The sequence below is a fragment of the Trachypithecus francoisi genome, unplaced genomic scaffold (assembly GCF_009764315.1).
Source record: "Trachypithecus francoisi isolate TF-2019V2 unplaced genomic scaffold, Tfra_2.0 Lachesis_group16, whole genome shotgun sequence".
NCBI lineage: Eukaryota > Metazoa > Chordata > Mammalia > Primates > Cercopithecidae > Trachypithecus > Trachypithecus francoisi.
In genome coordinates, this window is record NW_022681461.1 from 76,796,634 (window position 1) to 76,815,904 (window position 19,271).

A 19,271-nucleotide genomic window follows, 5' to 3' on the forward strand; every position below is an offset into this window, starting at 1 on the left:
GTGGCTCACACCTGTAATCTCAGCACTTTAGGAGGCTGAGGCAGGTGGATCACCTGAGGTCAGGAGTTGGAGACCAGCCTGGCCAACATGATGAAACCCCATCTCTACTAAAAATACTAAAAATTAGCCGGATGTGGTGGCAGGTGCCTGTAATCCCAGCTACTAAGGAGGCTGAGGCAGGAGAATCGCTTGAACCCAAGAGGCAGAGGTTGCAGTGACCCGAGATCGCATCATTGCACTCCAGCCCTGGCAACCTGAGTGAAACTCCGTCTCAAGGAAAAAAAAAAAAAAAGAAAAAAGAATGCATATGCTTATTCTGCTTCCTTGTCTTCAAGCAAATGAAACCTAAGTTAACGTCATGGTGTGGGGATGTCCTAAGAAGAAACATTTTTTAAATTATGAAAAACATCGTAAATACAAAATCTTTTATGTTCACATACAATACCATGCACACGCACTGCATCTGTGTATATATGTGGTTTTCATTCTGGTAATCTTTTGTTGCATAACAAACTCCCCCAATGCTTAGTGCTGTAAAACAACCACATTTATCATGATAGGTTCTGTTGGTCAAGAATTTGAGCAGAGCTCACAGCTGGGATATTCTTCTGCTCCTCCTCACGTTGACCAAGGGGTACTCAGTTGGAAGGTGGGCTCGTGTGGAGTGTCCAAAATGGCTACACTCACATGTCTGGTGTCTTGGAAGGGATTGCTGGAAGGCTGAGCTCACCTGGGATGGTTGACTGGCACACCTGCTTGTGGCCTCTTAAACATGACAGTCTCAGGGTAGTTAGACATTTCACATGGTAGCTGGCTCTTCTAGAGCAAGCTTCCCAGGAGAACTGTCACCTAGACTTGGAAATCACAGAATGTCATTAATACCATATTTGATTTGGTTGACACAGTGCCAGCCTCTTCCAGATTCAGGGGAAAAGGGCAGAGACCCCCTCTCTTGATAAGAGTGTCAGAGAATTTGCAGCCATGTTTGTAAGCTCCACAGTTTAAAAGAGTAACACTGAAACTGCCACCTTAGGTATTTGGCCACCTGGTACTTTTAAGTCCCCATGTACTTGCTTGTCTTTTGGTGTAAGACGGAAGACACTGGGATGGGAGGCACCTGCCTTAGAGGTCATTCAGGGTATCTCCTGCCTCCCCATTCCCATTCATGAGGGATTTGAGTGGACTCAACTGGGAAAGAGCACTGTGACAGTTTACATGACTTGCCTTGCCTGATGATAGTGGCAACAGCCCAATACAAACTCTAAAAGAAGTTTGTCCAGTGGACCTTTGTGTTAGGGAGGCAGCCTGATATTTTGTTAATGTCCCTGTCAGTAGGGATAGTATATTAGCCAATGTTATCTGCTAGTATTCTGACCAGAAAAAGTGATGGGTGAAACCAAGTGTCAGGGCAGCCAGAATCAAGTAACTTCAGGTATCCTTGGTTTTAGTGAGCGTCTTGAGGAATAAATGGGAAACCCATTCGTAAATTATTGAATCACTAGTGTTAGACATGTTTGGACAGTGCTATAGGTAGACAGGAATTGAGGTCCCTAGCAGATGTTAGGTATTCTATGTTGATTGAAAGAGGGTTCATGGGAACGTGAGCAGTGGGGTCACACAGTCCTCATAGCAGCCCTGTGAAGGAGGTGCTGTTAAAGGAAAAAAATGAGCACTTTGAATCTCTGCAGAGATCTAAATACAGCATGGCCTAAGGACAGTTTATTGGCCTGGAACAGAGGCTGATCAATAGTTGATCAATAACCCTACACAAAGTCTCAGTGTTTTAAATTGATCTCTCCACGAGTCGAAGCCAGTGGAGCTGTGGTTCTGTGGTGGAACAGTTAAGCCTAGAATCTGCCTGTCTGGCCCTCCTACAGCACATTGGAAGCTCCTTGCCCATGGAGTGAGGAGGACCCTGGTCATCCGTGGAACCGATCATCAATGCCTCCTTTCACGGACTCACACACCAAGATGATAGGCAGTCGCTTTCTTCTAAGATTGTTCTTACTTCCTTGTTGATCAAAATTAAGGACCGTTGTTTTGTTGCTTCCTCTGATTTCTAAGAGATTGTTAGCCAGGCAAGTCAGGAAATTAATAACATGTGCTCTGTTTTACCAGAATTGAGTTTCCAGGAGCCGCCTAGACTGTTGACGTCCCTCCTCACTAGAGTGTCTTGGCTTGTGTGTTAGTTTGTGAGCAAATAATCTGCTTTTCACTGTGCTGCAGCTTTCCTGCCCTTCAGACTAAGTGGGAATTGGGAATTGCCTCCCCACCATGAGATCTGTTTGTTGGACTGTGTGTGGCCTTGTATCCCAACCCTAGCCAAGACCATGCGTGGAGTAGGCTTTCAGTATTTAAGTGTTAAATTGAGCTTAAGAAATATTTCTTGTTTGCAACGCATATTGTATGTGCTTGGAGCTAAAGAGGTGAATGAGCTGGCTAAAGAGGTAGTGGGATGAGATAGAAAGAACTCTGTCCTAAAAATCAGGAAGGCTGGGCCCCTAATATAGTTCTGCCACTTACAAGTGGTATGAATTGATGACGTAACTTCCCTGAGGCTCAGTCTCCTCTGCAAAATGGAGTCATGGAACCTTTGTAACATAGAGGCACTTCAACTGGGAGGTGACATTTATAAGCTGGACAGCCTGGCCGTAAGTCCAGTAGACCAGGGACACTTCTGCATGGTCTTTGCATCATTGCTTTCTAGTTTTAAGTCACCAAATCTTGCTGATGGCTGAGATGGTATTTCTTACTCGTGATGAAATGTTAAGATAACGTATTTGGTAATTTCAGATATTTGTATTTATGATGTCCAAGAGTAAACAGTTTATATTTGTTTATGATGACTTAGCAGTGTTGGCAGTGGGAACTCCTGGGCCACTTAGTGGGGTGTGTCTGTGTGTGTGTGTGTGGTGTGTGTGTGTGTGAGAGAGAGAGAGAGAGAGAGAGAGATATGGCTAGTTTCCTGCCAAGGCTTATAGAAAATGGCAAATTACTGGGGGAAGGGCAGAGCTGGTAACTGATCATGAAATCAACACTTCCTAGAAATAGCTGAAAAAGGCCTTGGTGCCTTCTGGGAACTGCTAGCTGGGAAGCCAACTGCTGATCCCAGGTGGACCTCTGGAACAGCAATTTAAACTCGGGGTGTTTAAGGACTTGGAAAAGAAGGAATTGATCTCTAGAGATGAACATGGGTTTACAAAAGTCCCCAAACTGGACTAACCTCAATTTTTCTTTCAGCGAAATTACTAAACTTCACATAGCTCTATTTTTATTAAGCATCTGGCAAAAAGCACACCGCGTTATTCCTGTGGACAAGTGGGAGAAATAGGTTTCGATGAAAGTCATAATAATTCCTTTGTGTAGAACACCAGAGTGCACAGTGTATGCTCATTTGCTGTCTTGCGTTTTCATTATTAGCATAATTTAGCAAGGGTGACAGGGCAGATGAGAGTACTCCAAGACTTGGAGGTGCCTAAGGCCATGGTCATATTGCTAGAGAAGTGGTAGAACTAGTTTCCAACCCACCATTTCTGCCTCACAGAGTCCCAGGGCACAGCCCCATGTGGTACAACTGTGTGCAGTCATGCCTGGGGTTGAAGTTACCATCGGACAGGTGCCATTGGGTACTGTAGAAGAAAAGAAAGATACCCCAGCACCAGCACTCCCCACGTCAGGCCTGCTTAGCAGATTTCCCACGTGTTGTAAAACAGGAATCAATCACTGATAAGTGGAATGACAAACTGAGACTTGTAATGTTTTTAATAGGATAGATCATAGGCCAATTTAAATAGGATGCAATTTAGTTGGAACAAATGCAAAGCCTGCACTTGGGGTTAGAAACCATCATTACAATTATTTTGGTTGTTTTTTTAACCCAGGACTTGTTAGTATTTTGTACATAAAAGGCGTAGCATTTTGTTAGCCACAAGGATAGACCACAGTGGGATATGGCTTCCAAAACATCAGTGTCTTAGTGTGCATTAGGACAGACGAGGGGTCTGGAAGGGATGACAGGAGTAACAGGGTTCTGCATCCAGGTCCTGGCCAGCTACAGAGAATTCCGACGGATTTGAACTAGGCAGATCAGGCTTCTGAAAAGTGAGTTGTTTGAAGACTGTTGTAGGAACTGAGGATTCTCCTTAATCAACATTAGTGTTTATGTTTATTGAGCCTTAGAATGTTAGCTGGCAGAGAAGCAAATCTGAATAGGGCAGGGTGCTGCCAACAAGGAAGCTGAATAATGAAGAGTGTTACTTGAAATTGGCCCTGGAGACTGGCTTGCTGCTGGTGGAGAAAGGAATGGGGGTGCGGGAGAAGGGCATCCTAGGCAAAGGAAGGACACAAGCCAAGCCTGAGAGATGGGGCCTGCGGTGCATGGGGGGTGGGCCTTGTATTTGGAGAGCAACACGCTTCGTAGTTTGACCAGAGCCCAGGGTACATGTAGGGTCCTGGGAGGGATAAAACTTGAATTAGGTTGGGCAGGGTTGATGGGTGCAGAGTCCCTGACACCAGGCTGGGGAACCTGCACTTCATTCCCTGGTGGATGTTTTTTGAGCAGAGAAGTGACTGAGACAAGGGCTGTGTTTACGGAAAGAGCATTCTGGCAAACACAGGGAAGATGGGCGTCAGGAGGGGCCCACTGCGGGGTGGCTGTCTTAGTCCTTCTGAACCACTGTGACCAAATACCTTAGACTGGGTTAATTATAAACAACAGAAACTTTCTTTCCTTTCTTTTCTTTCTTTCCTTTTTCCTTCCTTTCCTTCTTTTTCTGTTTTCTTTTTTTTGACAAGGTCTTGCTCTGTTACCCAAGCTAGAGTGCAGTGGCATGAACAGCTCACTGCAGCCTCAACCTCCTGGGCTCAAGTGATCCTCCTACCTCAGCTTCTTGAGTAGTTGGGATTACAGGCACATACCACCACACCTGCTAATTTTTTTTATTATCTGTAGAGATGGGGTTTCCCTGTGTTGCCCAGGTTGGTCTGGAACTCCTGGACTCAAGCAATCCTCTTGCCGTGGCCTCCCAAAGTGTTGGCATTATAGACGTGAGCCACCATGCCTGGCCCAGAAACTTTTTCTTACAGCTCTGGGGCCTGGATATCCAAGATCAAGGAGCCAGCAGATTCAGTAGCTGGTGGGGTACTCGTGGCTGGCACCCTGTTGCTGCATCCTCACGCAGCAGCAGGGGCAAGGCTGCTGGCTTCAATGTCTTATAAAGGTGCTAGTCCCATTCCTGAGGGCAGAGCCCTAGTGATGGGGCCTGAAGGCCCCACTTCTTAGTACCATCACACTGGATATTAGTTTTCAATGTATGAATTTGGAGGGACACCATTATTCAAACTGTAGCATGGGACCACTTGGGGTCCTGTTGCTGTAGTCCAGGTACAGAAGTCACATGGCTTGAGCTGTGATGGAGATGGAAGGGAAGAGGCCTTCCCGAAGCTGGCCACAGAAAGACTTACCAGCCAGGATTGGTGGCTCACACCTGTAATCCCAACACTTTGGGAGGCCGAGGTAGAAGGATCACTTAAGCCCAGGAGTTTAAGATCAGCCTAGGCAACATAGTGGGACCCCATAGTGAAGTGCACCTGTGGTCTCAGCTACTTGGGAGGCTGAAGTGGGAGGATTGCTTGAGCCTGGGAGGTCAAGGCTGCTGTTAGCCGTGATGGCACCACTGTACTCCACCTTGGGTAACAGAACAAGACCCTGTCTCAAAAAAGAAAGACACGCCCATCTGATGGATGTGGGGCAGGTGGATAGAGGAGAGCCACGTTTACCCTCAAGGAGATGGTTCCTGAGATCACTTTGACTGCATAGGCACCGTGCTTTTGCAATTCAGTTCACAAGTAGGATGTATACATCTGACTGGCATGCTCACATACAGCTTATTTCCTCCTTTCAAACCTGCCTGGATGCCTGGCATCTTACGCTATTGAGACTAATGAGATTTGGATGGGTTGGCTTCTATCTTCTTTGTTCTTCCAGGACCAGATCTGACCTGTTAATGTTGCAGTTGGGTCAGGTTGCAGTCAGACCATTGTCAGCAGCATCTTATCTAAGAAGGTCAGGATAGTTCATTTATTTTGGGGGGCAGTTAAGACATCAACTGTCCAGCAGTCTCCCTTATCAGGAGCACAGCTAGGAACCAGTGAATAAGCAAAATAAGAATCTCAGGCTGGCCAGCAAAGATATCCCAATGTCCATCCCTTCTCCTGCTGGCTGCCTGCCCACCCCAGTCTTACATTGGCAACTGTGTACTCTTATTTTACACATGATTTTAATGAGCTGGGTTATTTTTAGCTCATGTCATCAGAAGGAGCTGTTGCATAGACTGACTCAAAACCACCAGTTGCTGGTCTTTGTGAAAAGTTAATGTGTTGGCAGAAAAACTAGAAAACATCGATGCAAGAACTCAAAGGTAGGAGCTCTCTGGAGGCTGCTGTGTTTGGGAACAGCTCACCATACAAGTCTGGAAGGAGATGGAGCATTATTGCATTTCAGAATGGGGATCCCAACTTAGCTGTTACATTCAGTACATTCTGCTTAAGAAGGCAGGGAGGGAAGTGGCGTTGCTATCTCTGGGTTTGAGTCTCAACCCTGTTTTGGATGACTTGGCCCCTCGAGAAGTACTTGTTCAGAGAGAACTTCCTTTAGTTCCTATAGGGCTTCCCATAGTGAGGGAGTAACGTGAGTTGTGTCCGCAACACCCGGAGTGGTGGTTGGGACTTGATGAGCAATTGGCAAATATTTGTTAAATAAGTGGATGAATTCATCACAGAGAGGGAGACCTGGGTAACGATAAGGCAACAAGAAATGGCTTTCCAGGCTTGTCACAGTAACTCACCTTCTGTTATAACCACTAGACAGCGCGTCGCATCGTGGCAACAAAATTATGCTTAGGTAAACAGCCTTGGCAGTGCACACGGTTCCCTCAGTGCTTGTTCATGGAATACTTAATTTGAAAAGATTTTAATGAGTGTATCCTCTTTTTTAGGCCTGCTGCTGGTAGAGCATCACCAGTCTGTTGTCAGTGTTGTAGCATGGCTCATCCAAAGCATCTCTTTCTTGGCCCCAGACCTTACCCCGCTCCCACTGCTATCCATCCTTCCATTCACATCCATCCATCCATCCATCCACCCACCCACCCCTGCATAAAATAGTCATTTATGGAGCTCCTGCTGTGTGCCAGCCAGGCACTGTGCTTTGGGGATAGAGGGACCAGAGATGTGGGTACTCAGATGAACACAGCTGGTCCCTGTCCTCAGGGAGGGAGCGCTCTCAGTCAGAAGTAGGATTCTGACACAGGAGCACAGGCAGCTGCAGTACAGTGTGATGAGTGTATATATACTTAAGGCACACACCTGCTTACAGGAATGCCAAGGAGGGAGCATTTACTTCTCCGGGGGCGGGAGTAGAGTTGAGGAGGCTCCTGAAAGACAGAATGTTTGGGCTAAGCCTGAGATGGCAGTTTGTGGAATTGTAGGAGTTGCCCCAGGTGAGGTGTCCAGGCTGGCAGTGCAGGCAAAGTAAGTTACCTGGAGCTTTCTTAGTTTTGAGAGGGCACATTGCAGGCTGGGAGGAGTGAGAGATGATGGTTTCAAGGGCAGTGACCTCGATCACCTTGTCTTCATTCTACCTGGTAACCCACTGGGATCCCCTGTTTGGAGGACCCCTCCATTCCAGCCCTCATAATTCAACCAGATTATTCTTGAAGCTGGAAAGGGCTGTTAGGAATTCTCTCTTCCAGCAGAAGGTAGCAAACAAAGAACATACTTAGGGGACATATGGGAGGGGCAGTTATAGATATATAAAAAAGGCATCAGAATTGTTAAGATGGTACCTATCCCCCAGCCCCTGCTGTCTTCCACCCTGGAGGCTGCTCAGTGAGCGTCTAGCATGGCAGGAGGGACCTGCCACCCCTCGAAAGATCCCTTCCCCAACCTCCACCTCGAGCCCCTTCTACACTAATGTTTCTAAGATTTTAGAAACATCAGAAAAGTGAGATTTGGAATGACCTAGACAGAAACTTAGGCTAACCCTCTTCATTTTACATAAGTAGAACTGTGATGGTTCAGTTAGTACTCTGTGAGTGATGGGATGGTCAGCCCGGAACCAAAACAGAGAGACCCAGGTGGGGAACAGGTTGGATTTGGGGCCATTTGAGTTTTGGTGGCCCTGTGTATTCAGGGCACCATGGCAGATTTGCTGCTGCAGGATCAGTCTGGGTTGGCAATATGGATTTGGGGAAATTGTGAATTGCTTAAGGGTTGCAGTTGGTGGTGCATCTGGGACTGGAGCACAGGTTTCTTACTTCCTCCTGGCCCAATTTTTCTGCCACATCCTGCTGCTAAAAGTGTTACTTAACTAGTTCTGTCCCACTAGCAGATTCTCTAATGAAGCACTGGAGCCATGATAATAGGTATTGTGTAGAGCCAGTAGCGATGCATAGTAATAGGGGAAAAAAATACCCAAAGGATGGGTTGTTAAGGTCAAGAAGGAAAAGTACCAGAATGGTGATTTTTAATAAATTGTATTTGGTCTCTGACAGCTGCCAGAAGATCACTGTTAAGACCTGGGGAGAAGCCAGGCGCGGGGGCTCACGCCTCCAATCCCAGTGCTTTGGGAGGCCGAGGTGGATCACTTTTAAGACCAGCGTGGGCAACATAGCAAGACCCCGCCTCTACAAAATATTTTAAAATTAGCCCATGTGCTGGGGTGTGCCTGTAATCCAAGCTACTGGGGAGGCTGAGGCAGGGGGATGGATCCTTTGAGCCCAGGAGTTCAAGGCTATAGTGAACTATGATCCTGCCACTGCACTCCAGCCTGGGCAACAGAGCAAGACCCTGTCTTAAACAAAAAAAAAAACTTGGGAACAGAGCCACCCGCAGTTTCTCTGTGCTCCATCCTAATATACATGGTTTCCAATTTCCAGTGGTTCAACTAAGGATTCTGTGGCTTTATGATGGTGTGAAAGTAATAATGCACTCCGTGAAAACCATACTTTGGGTACCCATGCGACCGTTCTGTTTTTCACTTTCAGTACATTGTTCAATAAAGTACGTGAGATATTCAATACTTTATTACACAATAGGCTTTGTGTTCAATGATTTTTGCTGAGCACGTTTAAGGTAAGCTAGGGTAAGCTGTGATGTTCAGTAGGTTAGATGTATTAAGTGCATTTTTTCTTTTCTTTTCTTTCTTTTTTTCTTTTTTTGAGTCAAGGTCTCACTCTGTCACCCAAGCTGGAGTACAATGGTACAGTGCAGCTTATTGCGACCTCAAACTTCAAATTGAAGACCCTTCTGCCTCAGCCTCCTGAGTAGCTAGGACTACAGATGCATGCCACCATGCCCAACTAATTTTTTTGTTGTTGTTTTTACTTTTTTGTAGAGATGGAGTCTTGCTTTGTTGCCCAGGCTGATCTCGAACTCCTGGCCTCAAGCAATCCTCCAGCCTCAGCCTCCCGAAGTACTGAAATTACAGGCATGCGCCACTGTGCCTGGCCTTAAGTGCATTTACAACTTCTAATAGGTTTATTGAGATGTAATCCCATCATAAGGAGCATCTGTACAACTATGTTCATTTTAGCAAATTTCCTATTTTTATTAAGCAGTCTATGTACATAACACATATGTATTTTTATTTAGTTGTAATCACAGCTTGCTTATTCCTTTAAAGTCTGTTTACCTAACATTGTCGTTAAAATTTTCCTTGTTTTTTATCTCATCTTCATAATTATCTTTTATAATGGCTGAACAGTATTCTAGAGTGTTGATGTGTCATAGTTCTGCGTCCTTGTGGTAGAGAGATGAGGCCGTCTCATCCCCCCAGCCTCGTTTCTCCAGTTGCACATCCTGCCTTCTGCTTCTGTTGACCTGTTGCCTTTGGCAGAGTATATCGAGGAAGGAAAGAGCCTAAAGGCTGTAATCCCATGATGCAGTTTTCATTTTTTGTTTTTACTTTGTGTTATTGCTGTTGTGTGTGTCACACAAATACAGCTGCACAAAGAAAACAAAGGTACACAGTTTACTGGGTTACGAGAAGGCAGACATCCTGGTACCACGACACAAGTCAGGGGAGAACCCTGCCCACCGCCCAGAAACCCTTAGTGTAACCTTGCCACAAGATCAACAATTACCTGACTTTATTGTGGCCACTTCCTTGTTCTTCTCTAGTTTTATCACCCAAGTGTGCATCCTTAGACATCGCAGTTTCATTTAGCTTTTAAGAAAAACATGTCTTAGCTGGGCGTGGTGACTCACGCCTGTAATCCCAGCACTTTGGGAGGCCGAGGAGGGCAGATCATGAGGTCAGGAGTTCGAGACCATCCTGGCTAACACAGTGAAACCCCGTCTCTACTAAAAATACAAAAAACTAGCCAAGTGTGGTGGCAGACGCCTGTAGTCCCAGCTACTCGGGAGGCTGAGGCAGGAGAATGGCGTGAACGTGGGAGGCGGAGCTTGCAGTGAGCCTAGATCGCGCCACTGCACTCCAGCCCCTCCAGCCTGGGCGACAGAGCAAGACTCTATCTCAAAAAAAAAAGAAAGAAAAACATGTCTTTTACATTTCTTTTAATCTGTAGATATCCCCTCTATCTCTTCTCTTTCCTAAAGAAATGGGATCATTTGGCTGGGTGCAGTGGCTCACGCCTCTAATCCCAGCACTTTGGGAAGCCAGGGTAGGCGGATCACTTGAGGTCAGGAGTTTGAGACCAGCCTGGCCAACATGGTGAAACCCCACCTCTACTAAAAATACAAAAATTAGCCGGGCTTGGTGATGCATGCCTGTAATCCCAGCTACTCGGGAGGCTGAGGCTGGAGAATCGCTTCAATTCAGGAGGCAGAAGTTGCAATGAGTCTTGTTGCCTGGGCGACAAGAGTGAAACTCCATTTCAAAAAAAAAAAAAAGAAATGAGATCATTTGTCCTGACTGGTTCTCACAGGCTAAATCTTGCGGAGAGAGAGGTTGGGGAGCAAGGTTACATCTTAGGTGATGGGGTGTTCTTATCAGGAGGTACGTAATGTCTAGTTGTCTCCTGTCGTGATGTTCGTAGCCACTGATGTTCAGTACTTAGAGCCTACCACCCATTAGGGATTGCAAAGTAATGATATTGCAGTTCTATTATTTCTTCTTCATTTATTTGTTGAAATACTTCAATAAAGAAAAACTCCACCAACCTACTGTTTTTAAAAGCTTTATTTAGATTCACATGTCATACAGTTTGCCTATCTAAAGTGTACAGTCCAGCAGCTCTTAGTGTATTCACAGAGTTGTGCAGCTGTCACCACAACCAATTTTAGAACATTTCATTTAAATCCCCCTTCCCCCTCACAAATAACCGTACTCCCCTTAGCTCTCATCCCCCAAACCCCTCTGCCCGAAGCACCCACTAATGTAATTTCTGGCTCTATAGATTTCCCTACTTTGGAGGTTTCTTATAAACAGATCATCTGATGTGTGGTGGCCCTTGGTGTCTGGCTTCTTTCACTTAGTGTAATGTTTTCTAGGCCCATCCATGTGGAAGTGCGTATCAGCACTGCATTCTTTTTTACGGCCAAGGGATATTCCATTGTACAGTTACACCACGTTTTGTTGAGCCATTCATCAATTGATAGATATTTGGGTTGTTTCTACCTTTGAATGTGATAAATAATACTGCTGTGATCATTTGTGTACAAGTTTTTACATGAACGTATGTTTTCATTTCTCTTACCTAGAAGTAGAATTGCTAGGTCATGTGGTAACGAACTCTATGTTTAGCCATTTGTGGAACTGCCAGGCTGTTTTCCAAAGCAGCTGCACAGTTTTACATTCCCTTCAGCAGTATATGAGGGTTTCTACTTCTCCAGCATTTGTTATGATCTGTCTTTTTATTTATTTATTTATGAGACAGAGTCTCACTCTGTGGCGCAGGCTGAGTGCAGTGGCACAATCTCAGCTCACTGCAACCTCCACCTCCCCAGTTCAAGTGATTCTCCCACCTCAGCCTCCTGAATAGCTGGGATTACAGGTGCCCATCACCACACCCTGCTAATTTTTGTGTTTTTATTAGAGGCGGGGTTTCACCATGTTGGCCAGGCTGGTCTCGAACTCATGATCTCAACTGATCCGCCTGCCTCAGACTCCCAAATTGTTGGGATTACAGGCATGAGCCACTGTGCCCAGCCTTTTTAATTATAGCCATCCTAGTGAGTGTGACGTAGTATTTGATTGTTATTTTGATGTGCATTTCCCTAATGACTAGGGATACTGAGCATCTTTTCATGTGTTTATTGACCATTTGTATGTTTGGGGGGGAACTAGCTATATATAACATCTGCCCATTTTTAAATTGGATATATGTGTTGTTGTTTGCAAGTCTAGATTTGCAAACGTGTTCTCCCATCTGGGTTGTCTGCGCTTTCTTCACATCTCGATGTCCTTTGAAGCAAAAAAAAAAAAAAAAAAAGTCTCCCATTTTGATGACGTCCAGTTTATTTTTTCTTTTGTTGCTTGTGCTTTTAGTGTCATAGCTAAGAAATCATTGTCTAATTCAAAGTCATGAGGCTTTATGCCTATGTTTTATTCTGAGAGTTTTATAGTTTTAGCTCTTACATTTAGGTCTTTGATGCACTTTGAATTAATTTTTGCATATGCTGCCGTCTACTCTTAGGTTACCCAGTGCTGCAGTTAAAGGGAGAGTCAGTGCTGGATTCTTTCCCTTTCTTTACCAGTTTCCATAATAAGGAGTTGCCACTGGAGTCATCGTATGGAGCTGGGTTTTTTATTTTTCTTTGTGATTATGGCACTTAGATTTAAACATATTTGTGTTCGGATCCATTGACAATGATGTCGTTTTATCTGAGAAGCATGTCTGCTCTGCTTGGGTGACTTTTAGGAAGCCTTTTCATTTGTCAAAGACTTTAGTACTCTTGCAGTGGTTTCTCATTCAAACTCTCTCTCAGTTTTCCCAAGGAGAGGTGGGGAGAGCAGGTATCCTGAGGTCCATTTTACAGGGTCAGGAATAGAAGCGTTAGGAGGAGTGACTTGTACGAAGTCAAGTGGCAGATGCAGGACTTGACCCCTTGTTTCTCCGACTGCTTTCTTGTGCTCATGCCCCATGTGTATACCACATACTCAAAACCTTGGCATGAACCTGGAATTTGAGTTTGAGTCCTGGTTCATGACCTGTGACTTCCAGCAGGTCTTTGGGTTTCCCTGAGAATTGGTTGCCTACTACTTTGTGAAATCGGAAGGCTGGAAGAGCCGATTTCAGAGGATCAGCTTTCTTTCCTAAGTAAGGTTGCCTGCATTGAGAAACAGCCCAGCTTTCGCTATGCTAGAGTAAGGCCCTGTTATACCCTTCTTCAAGCATGTCTGATTTTGGCAAAGCTTATCTTCCCATGTAGGTGTTCATCCAAAAAGTATTCTTTTTGTAAAAAGAGACTAGCAGAAGTTAACAGGGTTATCTAGATTCTTAACTTTATGCTATTATGTGGCATTTGAGTTTATTTAATCATGAGTTTGTATTACACTTATAATCAAACTAATTACTAATTTAAAAATTTGTGTGTGCTGACATGTATGCAGTTTACAAAGAGAAGTGGAGTTTTTTTTAACCTTTTTTTTCTTATCTAGCTGTCTCACCCTGAGTTTTTTCATCTTCCCAATTGTCTTTCAGAAACATGCCAAAGGCCAGGATTTGTTTGATCAGATTGTGTATCACTTGGACCTTGTGGAAACAGATTACTTTGGCCTCCAGTTCCTCGATTCTGCCCAGGTTGCGGTAAGTTATTGCTTTGATTCATTTCAGAACAGATTGGCTTGTCATTGCTAATTGCACATCTACAGTTGCTAGAAATGGGTAGAGAAAAACAGGAGTAAAACTGTGATACTGTGCCAGTAACAGGTATTGGGATGGTGGTTGTGGTGCCCAAGTGCCATACGTCACAATGCCTGTAGGATGCCTCACCCTTGAGGTGGCCAATAACCAGGAGAGGATGTGAATGGGATGCATTAGGGATGCATTATAAGGACATTTCTAGAAAAGGTAGAAAGAAGAAACATCATTACAGAAGTTCTTTTAGCCTGGGGGCAGTGTCTCATGCCTATAATCTCAGCACTTTGGGAGACTGAGGCAGGTGGATTGCTTGAGTCCAGGAGTTCAAAACCAGCCTGGGCAACATGGCAAAACCTCATCTCAACAAAGAATACAAAAATTAGCCAGGCATGGTGGTGTGTGCCTGTAGTCCCAGCTACTAGGGAGGCTGAGGTAGGAGGATTGATTGAACCTGGATGGTCAAGGCTGCAGTAAGCTCAATCAATCCTGCCACCTCAGCCTCCCTAGTGGCTGTATTCCAGCCTGGGTGACAGAGTAAGACCCTGTCTCCAAAAAAAAAAGAAAGAAAGAAAAAAGAGAAGAAAGAAACTCTTTTAATGGTGCTGTTTTTTTTTTAACCAGCAGAAGAAGCTGCGCCACCATCTTCTTGCAGAGTCTGCCTAGGTAGAAAGCAGGTGCTGTGAACGGAGCTGAATGCCAGCCAGGCTTAGTGGGATTGGGGGTGGATGAGGTCGGAGCAGGTCTCAGTGTTGCTGGGAACCATCTTGCAGGTTCCAGGAGGCTGTGTTAGGTCAGCTCTTTACTTGCTTTGCCTGAGACAGAACTGTTCACAGTGGAGATGTTAGAATGAGTGAACTCCACACAGCTCAGACCCACTCTTTTTAAAAGCAGGAATGACTTCATAGTTCCCCTTCCCAGCAAAATCTAGCTTGGGGTTTCAAAGATAATTTATTCGACAATCTAAATCTATTTATGGAGTGCCCATTATGCACTGGGCCCTGTGCTGAGTGTTGCGGATAAAGCAGTGCACATAGATATGTCATATGCCAGATGGTAATAGGAGTCAAGAAAAATAAAGGCGAGGAAGGGGTAGCCGGGGGGAAGGGGAAGCACTATTTTAGACAGTGTATTGAAGGCTGAGTTCCCTGGTCAGGATGTTTGGGCTGGAGACCTGGAGCTCCTCATAATGGTTAAGGCTGTCTACTGGAAAATACTTACCAGATACTTCCTGATTGTATCTGGAAGTTGTCAGGTGAGATGTGACATTTGTAAGGTGAAGATGTACAAAATTGATGCCTGGGAATTAGGTCTGCTGGAGAATGTTTGTGAGATGCTGAGTCCTTAGGTGACAGATTGGAATCTGGATGGGAATGCATCCTGGCTACAGTGCCTCTGGGGTGGACACTCCCACTGGGTGTCCCTGTGCAGATGTGTCCCTCAACCTCAGCCACTTCTGCAACTTCAGGACTTCCTGTTGTGCCACCCCACCCTGCCCCCAAACTGTGTCCTCCTCAAACTGTGTCCTCCTCAAACTGTGTCCTCCTCGAACCCTCCTGGTTCCTTCTCACTTCTTAGCCAGAGACTCTCACTCCGCCCACCCGGCCCGGGAGAAGAGCAGAACAGCTTTTCCCTTTCCGCCTCTCAGTCCAGTTCTGCTTCCTGTGAAGTTGGGCCGACCAGTGTCCTACCCTCTGACCTCATGACTGTCTTTCGCATCCCTCAAGGACTTCGGTGTCTCAGTTTTTCTCTTCCTCTGGGTAGCCTCAGGACTGAAGTTACTGGCCCTCCTGTATATTCTGGACACTGTTTCCTGTCATTTAAGCTTCATTTGAGCAGATTGACGAGACCCACATAGATTCCCATGGGTCCTGTCACCACCCGCACTCCAAGATCCAGAATTCTGCCAGTCCCCATTCCAGGATAACTTCCCTTGATTCCTTCCATTTTCCCAGTTCCTCTCCCTCTGGACTTGGCCCACAGTGGTCCCCTTCTGCCCTTTCTCCCCTCCCAGCCTCCTCCTGCCCTGGCCTTCCTCCCAGCCTGAGCCAGGCCTAGGGCACCTCACCTGTGTCCTCACTTGGCCTTTGATTCTCCTGCCACTGTGACTGTCCCCTGGCCTCCCCTTGACACGCAGGCCCATCTGTTTCCTCTGCGGCTTGTCCCAGCCTGCCAGGCGTTACTGGAGAGAGCTACAGTCTGTGCCTTCTGGCATCGGCACCAATCACAGGTTCAGCAGAGTCCAAGCCCCCTAGCTGCTCCCTGAGCCTCAGTAGCCCCAGATTGACTCTTGGCCACCCGACAGGTCCATGTCTGGATCTGAGCACCAACCTCTAGTCCAGTCCCCACGGAGACTTTGTTCCAGCAGTTGCCTCACCTACTGAGAAGACCATGGTCGTTCATCTAAAACTCCTTGAATTTTCTTCCCCTACACCTCCGATTCTGTCCATCTTTTTTTTTTTTTTTTTTGCCTTACGTGAAGGGAGCATGCCTACTTCTCCATCAACTCTCTACACCTGCAGCGGCAGTCCTAGTTCCACTTGCTTCCTGAATGCCACATTTAGAGTTCTCTCTGTCCCCAGCATCCTCCACCTGTTTCCAGCATCTGCCACTCTCCAGCCCTCTTCTTCCCTGGAACTCTTCTTGATTCTACCTTCTCCTTTGTGTCTTAAAGCATGTGGTATTTTTGGCTTCAGAATATCTATGGCCCTGGACTAGAAGTCAGACTGGACCTCGTTCCTGGCTCTGCCTCTGACTTATTTGGTAGGCTTTACATAGGCTGCCTTGCTCCTCTGGCCTCTGTTTCCTCATCTGTAAAATGGGGTACTTGGACCTGTTCTCCAAGAAAACTTACAATTCTGATGTTCAGTCATTCTGAGTCTAAAGGGGAGGTTGGCATGTCTGCTCCAAATGCCTTCTCTAGTTAGAAAGGAGAAGGTATTTTTCATTTCTGCCATTAGAACCTATGCCTCTTGCCTTGGCAGCATGTCCTCATCCCCAGTGACCCTTCATTAGCCACTCAGATTCCCAGAAAGCCAAGTCTGTGACTCCATTATGAAGGCCTTTGCCATGAGCCTCTGCTGACTTGGCTGGCAGGCTTTCCCGCCTGCCAGTGCCCTGTCACTGTGCAGCAGGAGGGGTGTTCACAACAGGATACAGGCGGCTTTCCCAGGCCAGACACCTGCAGATGCTCAGGCTCTCAGGCCTTTCCAGCATCCAACTCTACGAACATGAGGCAAAAGCAGGTGGGCGGGCGGGGATCCTCATCTGCCTCCAGCTCTGAGAATGCAAGAGCTGTGTGGCAGCAGCAGCTCCCAGGACCCTCTAGTCATTCCCATCTTTGCTTTCTGAGCTGGACTCCTTACAGGCTGGGTCTGATGATGCCTGCCCTTACCTCTGTGCCTTTGCTTGTGCTGTTACTGCTTCTGCTGTTTCTCACCTGTTTAAACTAAAGCCATCCTTCAAGACCATCTCAGATGACTCCCCCTCACCCTTCTTGAAGCGTGTCCTGAACTTCCAAAGTGTTTTTTCTTCTGTGCCAATCTTATTTTGCCTTCTGTGGCCATTTGACTGTTTGGCCTTGGGTTTGTTAAGTGTGTGTGTGTGTGTGTGTGTGGTGTGTGTGTGTGTATATATATATGTATATGTGTGTGTATGTCTGTGTGTATATATGTATATATACACACATTATTTATGTGTGTGCATATATATAGATTATATATATATATATATATATAAAACTTTAAAATTAGATCCTAAGACTTAGGACCTCCTCCTCTTAACTTGGTGATTCTTGGGGACAAGGCACATAATCTAGAACCTTTTTTAGCCCCAGAAGGAACCTGAGGAGAGCCATTTGTCAAATCTTTCTAGATCTTTCTTTTACCATCTTCTAGATGGTGAAACCAAAGCCCTTAGACCTTGGCAAGTCACTTAGTGAATAGCACAGCTTGGACTCAAACTCAAGTTTTGCCATTTCAAGTCTATGTGCTGTTCCTAGTACACCGTACTCTTGAGCCTCAGTTTCCTAGCTGTAAAGTGGAGGTAGCATAATAACATCTATTTCATGGGGAATTTGAGGAGCTCAGAGAATTAATGGAGGAGAAAAGTTTTTGTAACCGGGACATGGGTATGGGTCTCCTCTTTGTAGCTGGGCAGTGTGAGGGGGACCAGAAGTCATCACTGCCCCCGGCGTGAGCCTGCTAAAAAGGTACCGTTAGCTGATCAGAACCCGTAAGGCCCTCATTGCCTGTGGGAGAAGCCGTAGCCAATTTAAACAAGAGGCTTTGGGGAGAGCCTGCTGAGGTGGCTTTTGGGGTCACTGATATTCACAGGACCTGGGAGGTGATTGGATGTCATAGGAGGTGTTTCTGCGGACAGTAGGGTAATAGATGGACCCAGAAGGAAATGGTTCACTTGGCTATTGGCTTATTGCCCCATAATAGAGCCTCCTTCAAGCACTGGTGTTCCCACCCAGCCCCTGACATGCAGATCAGAGGGTTGGCAGCTGCAGGGCTCTTGGCATGGCTCTCTGCATACCCAGCTTATATCCCCAGCTCCCTGAAAAGAGCCAGGCCTGGTTTCCATAGTGCCCTGCCCAGCCCTGAAGCAACTGTCAAAGCCTTTTTTTTTTTTTTTTTGAGACGGAGTCTCGCTCTGTCGCCCAGGCTGGAGTGCAGTGGCCGGATCTCAGCTCACTGCAAGCTCCGCCTCCCGGGTTTACGCCATTCTCCTGCCTCAGCCTCCCGAGTAACTGGGACTACAGGCGCCCGCCACCTCGCCCGGCTAGTTTTTTTGCATTTTTTTTAGTAGGGACGGGGTTTCACCGTGTTAGCCAGGATGGTCTCGATCTCCTGACCTCGTGATCCGCCCGTCTCGGCCTCCCAAAGTGCTGGGATTACAGGCTTGAGCCACCACGCCCGGCCAAAGCCTATTGATATCACCTATTTTTAGCAGGTGGGACTAGGACCTCCTGTTTCCCTTTTCCTTGTCAAAACAGGAGGCCATCCAGGAACCCACTCTGCAGATTTCACTTTGGTACAGCTCAAAGCAGGGGCTGGGAGTCTGTGTTTATGTATCAAAGCTTGCTTCTGAGAGCCAAGGGCTCAGGCCTGCACAGTCTCACTTTCCCACTGCCTGATCACGATAAGTGCTGTTTACCCAGTTCTCGCCCTGAGCCCGGCACTGAACTGCAGTCTTTGTGTAACTCTTGTTTAACATTCATCCACTGGTCTATAAAGTAGGCCATAAAACAGAACCATTTTACAGATGATGAAGCTGAGGCTCAGAGACACTAGTGTTCATGAGAATGTTGTAAAGGTGAAAGCCAGGATTCAGAACTTGGTCTCATTCCAAAGTCCAGTACTTTCCACTTGGCTACATGACTCTGATAGGCACTTGGTTCATGTGTACATACGTATATAGAAGCAAGAAAGGGAAGGTTCAGTGAATACC

General features: G+C 46.2%; 1 protein-coding gene across 4 annotated transcripts in view; it reads left to right on the forward strand.

The window, feature by feature from the left end:
• Positions 1–19,271, forward strand: part of EPB41L4B (erythrocyte membrane protein band 4.1 like 4B) — a 152,707-nt gene that overhangs the window by 29,082 nt on the left and 104,354 nt on the right. For all 4 annotated transcript variants that reach the window (XM_033237865.1, XM_033237866.1, XM_033237867.1 and 1 more), the window contains exon 2: positions 13,662–13,766. In XM_033237865.1, the coding sequence (XP_033093756.1) occupies positions 13,662–13,766 (105 nt within the window). The remainder of the gene's footprint in view (positions 1–13,661; positions 13,767–19,271) is intronic.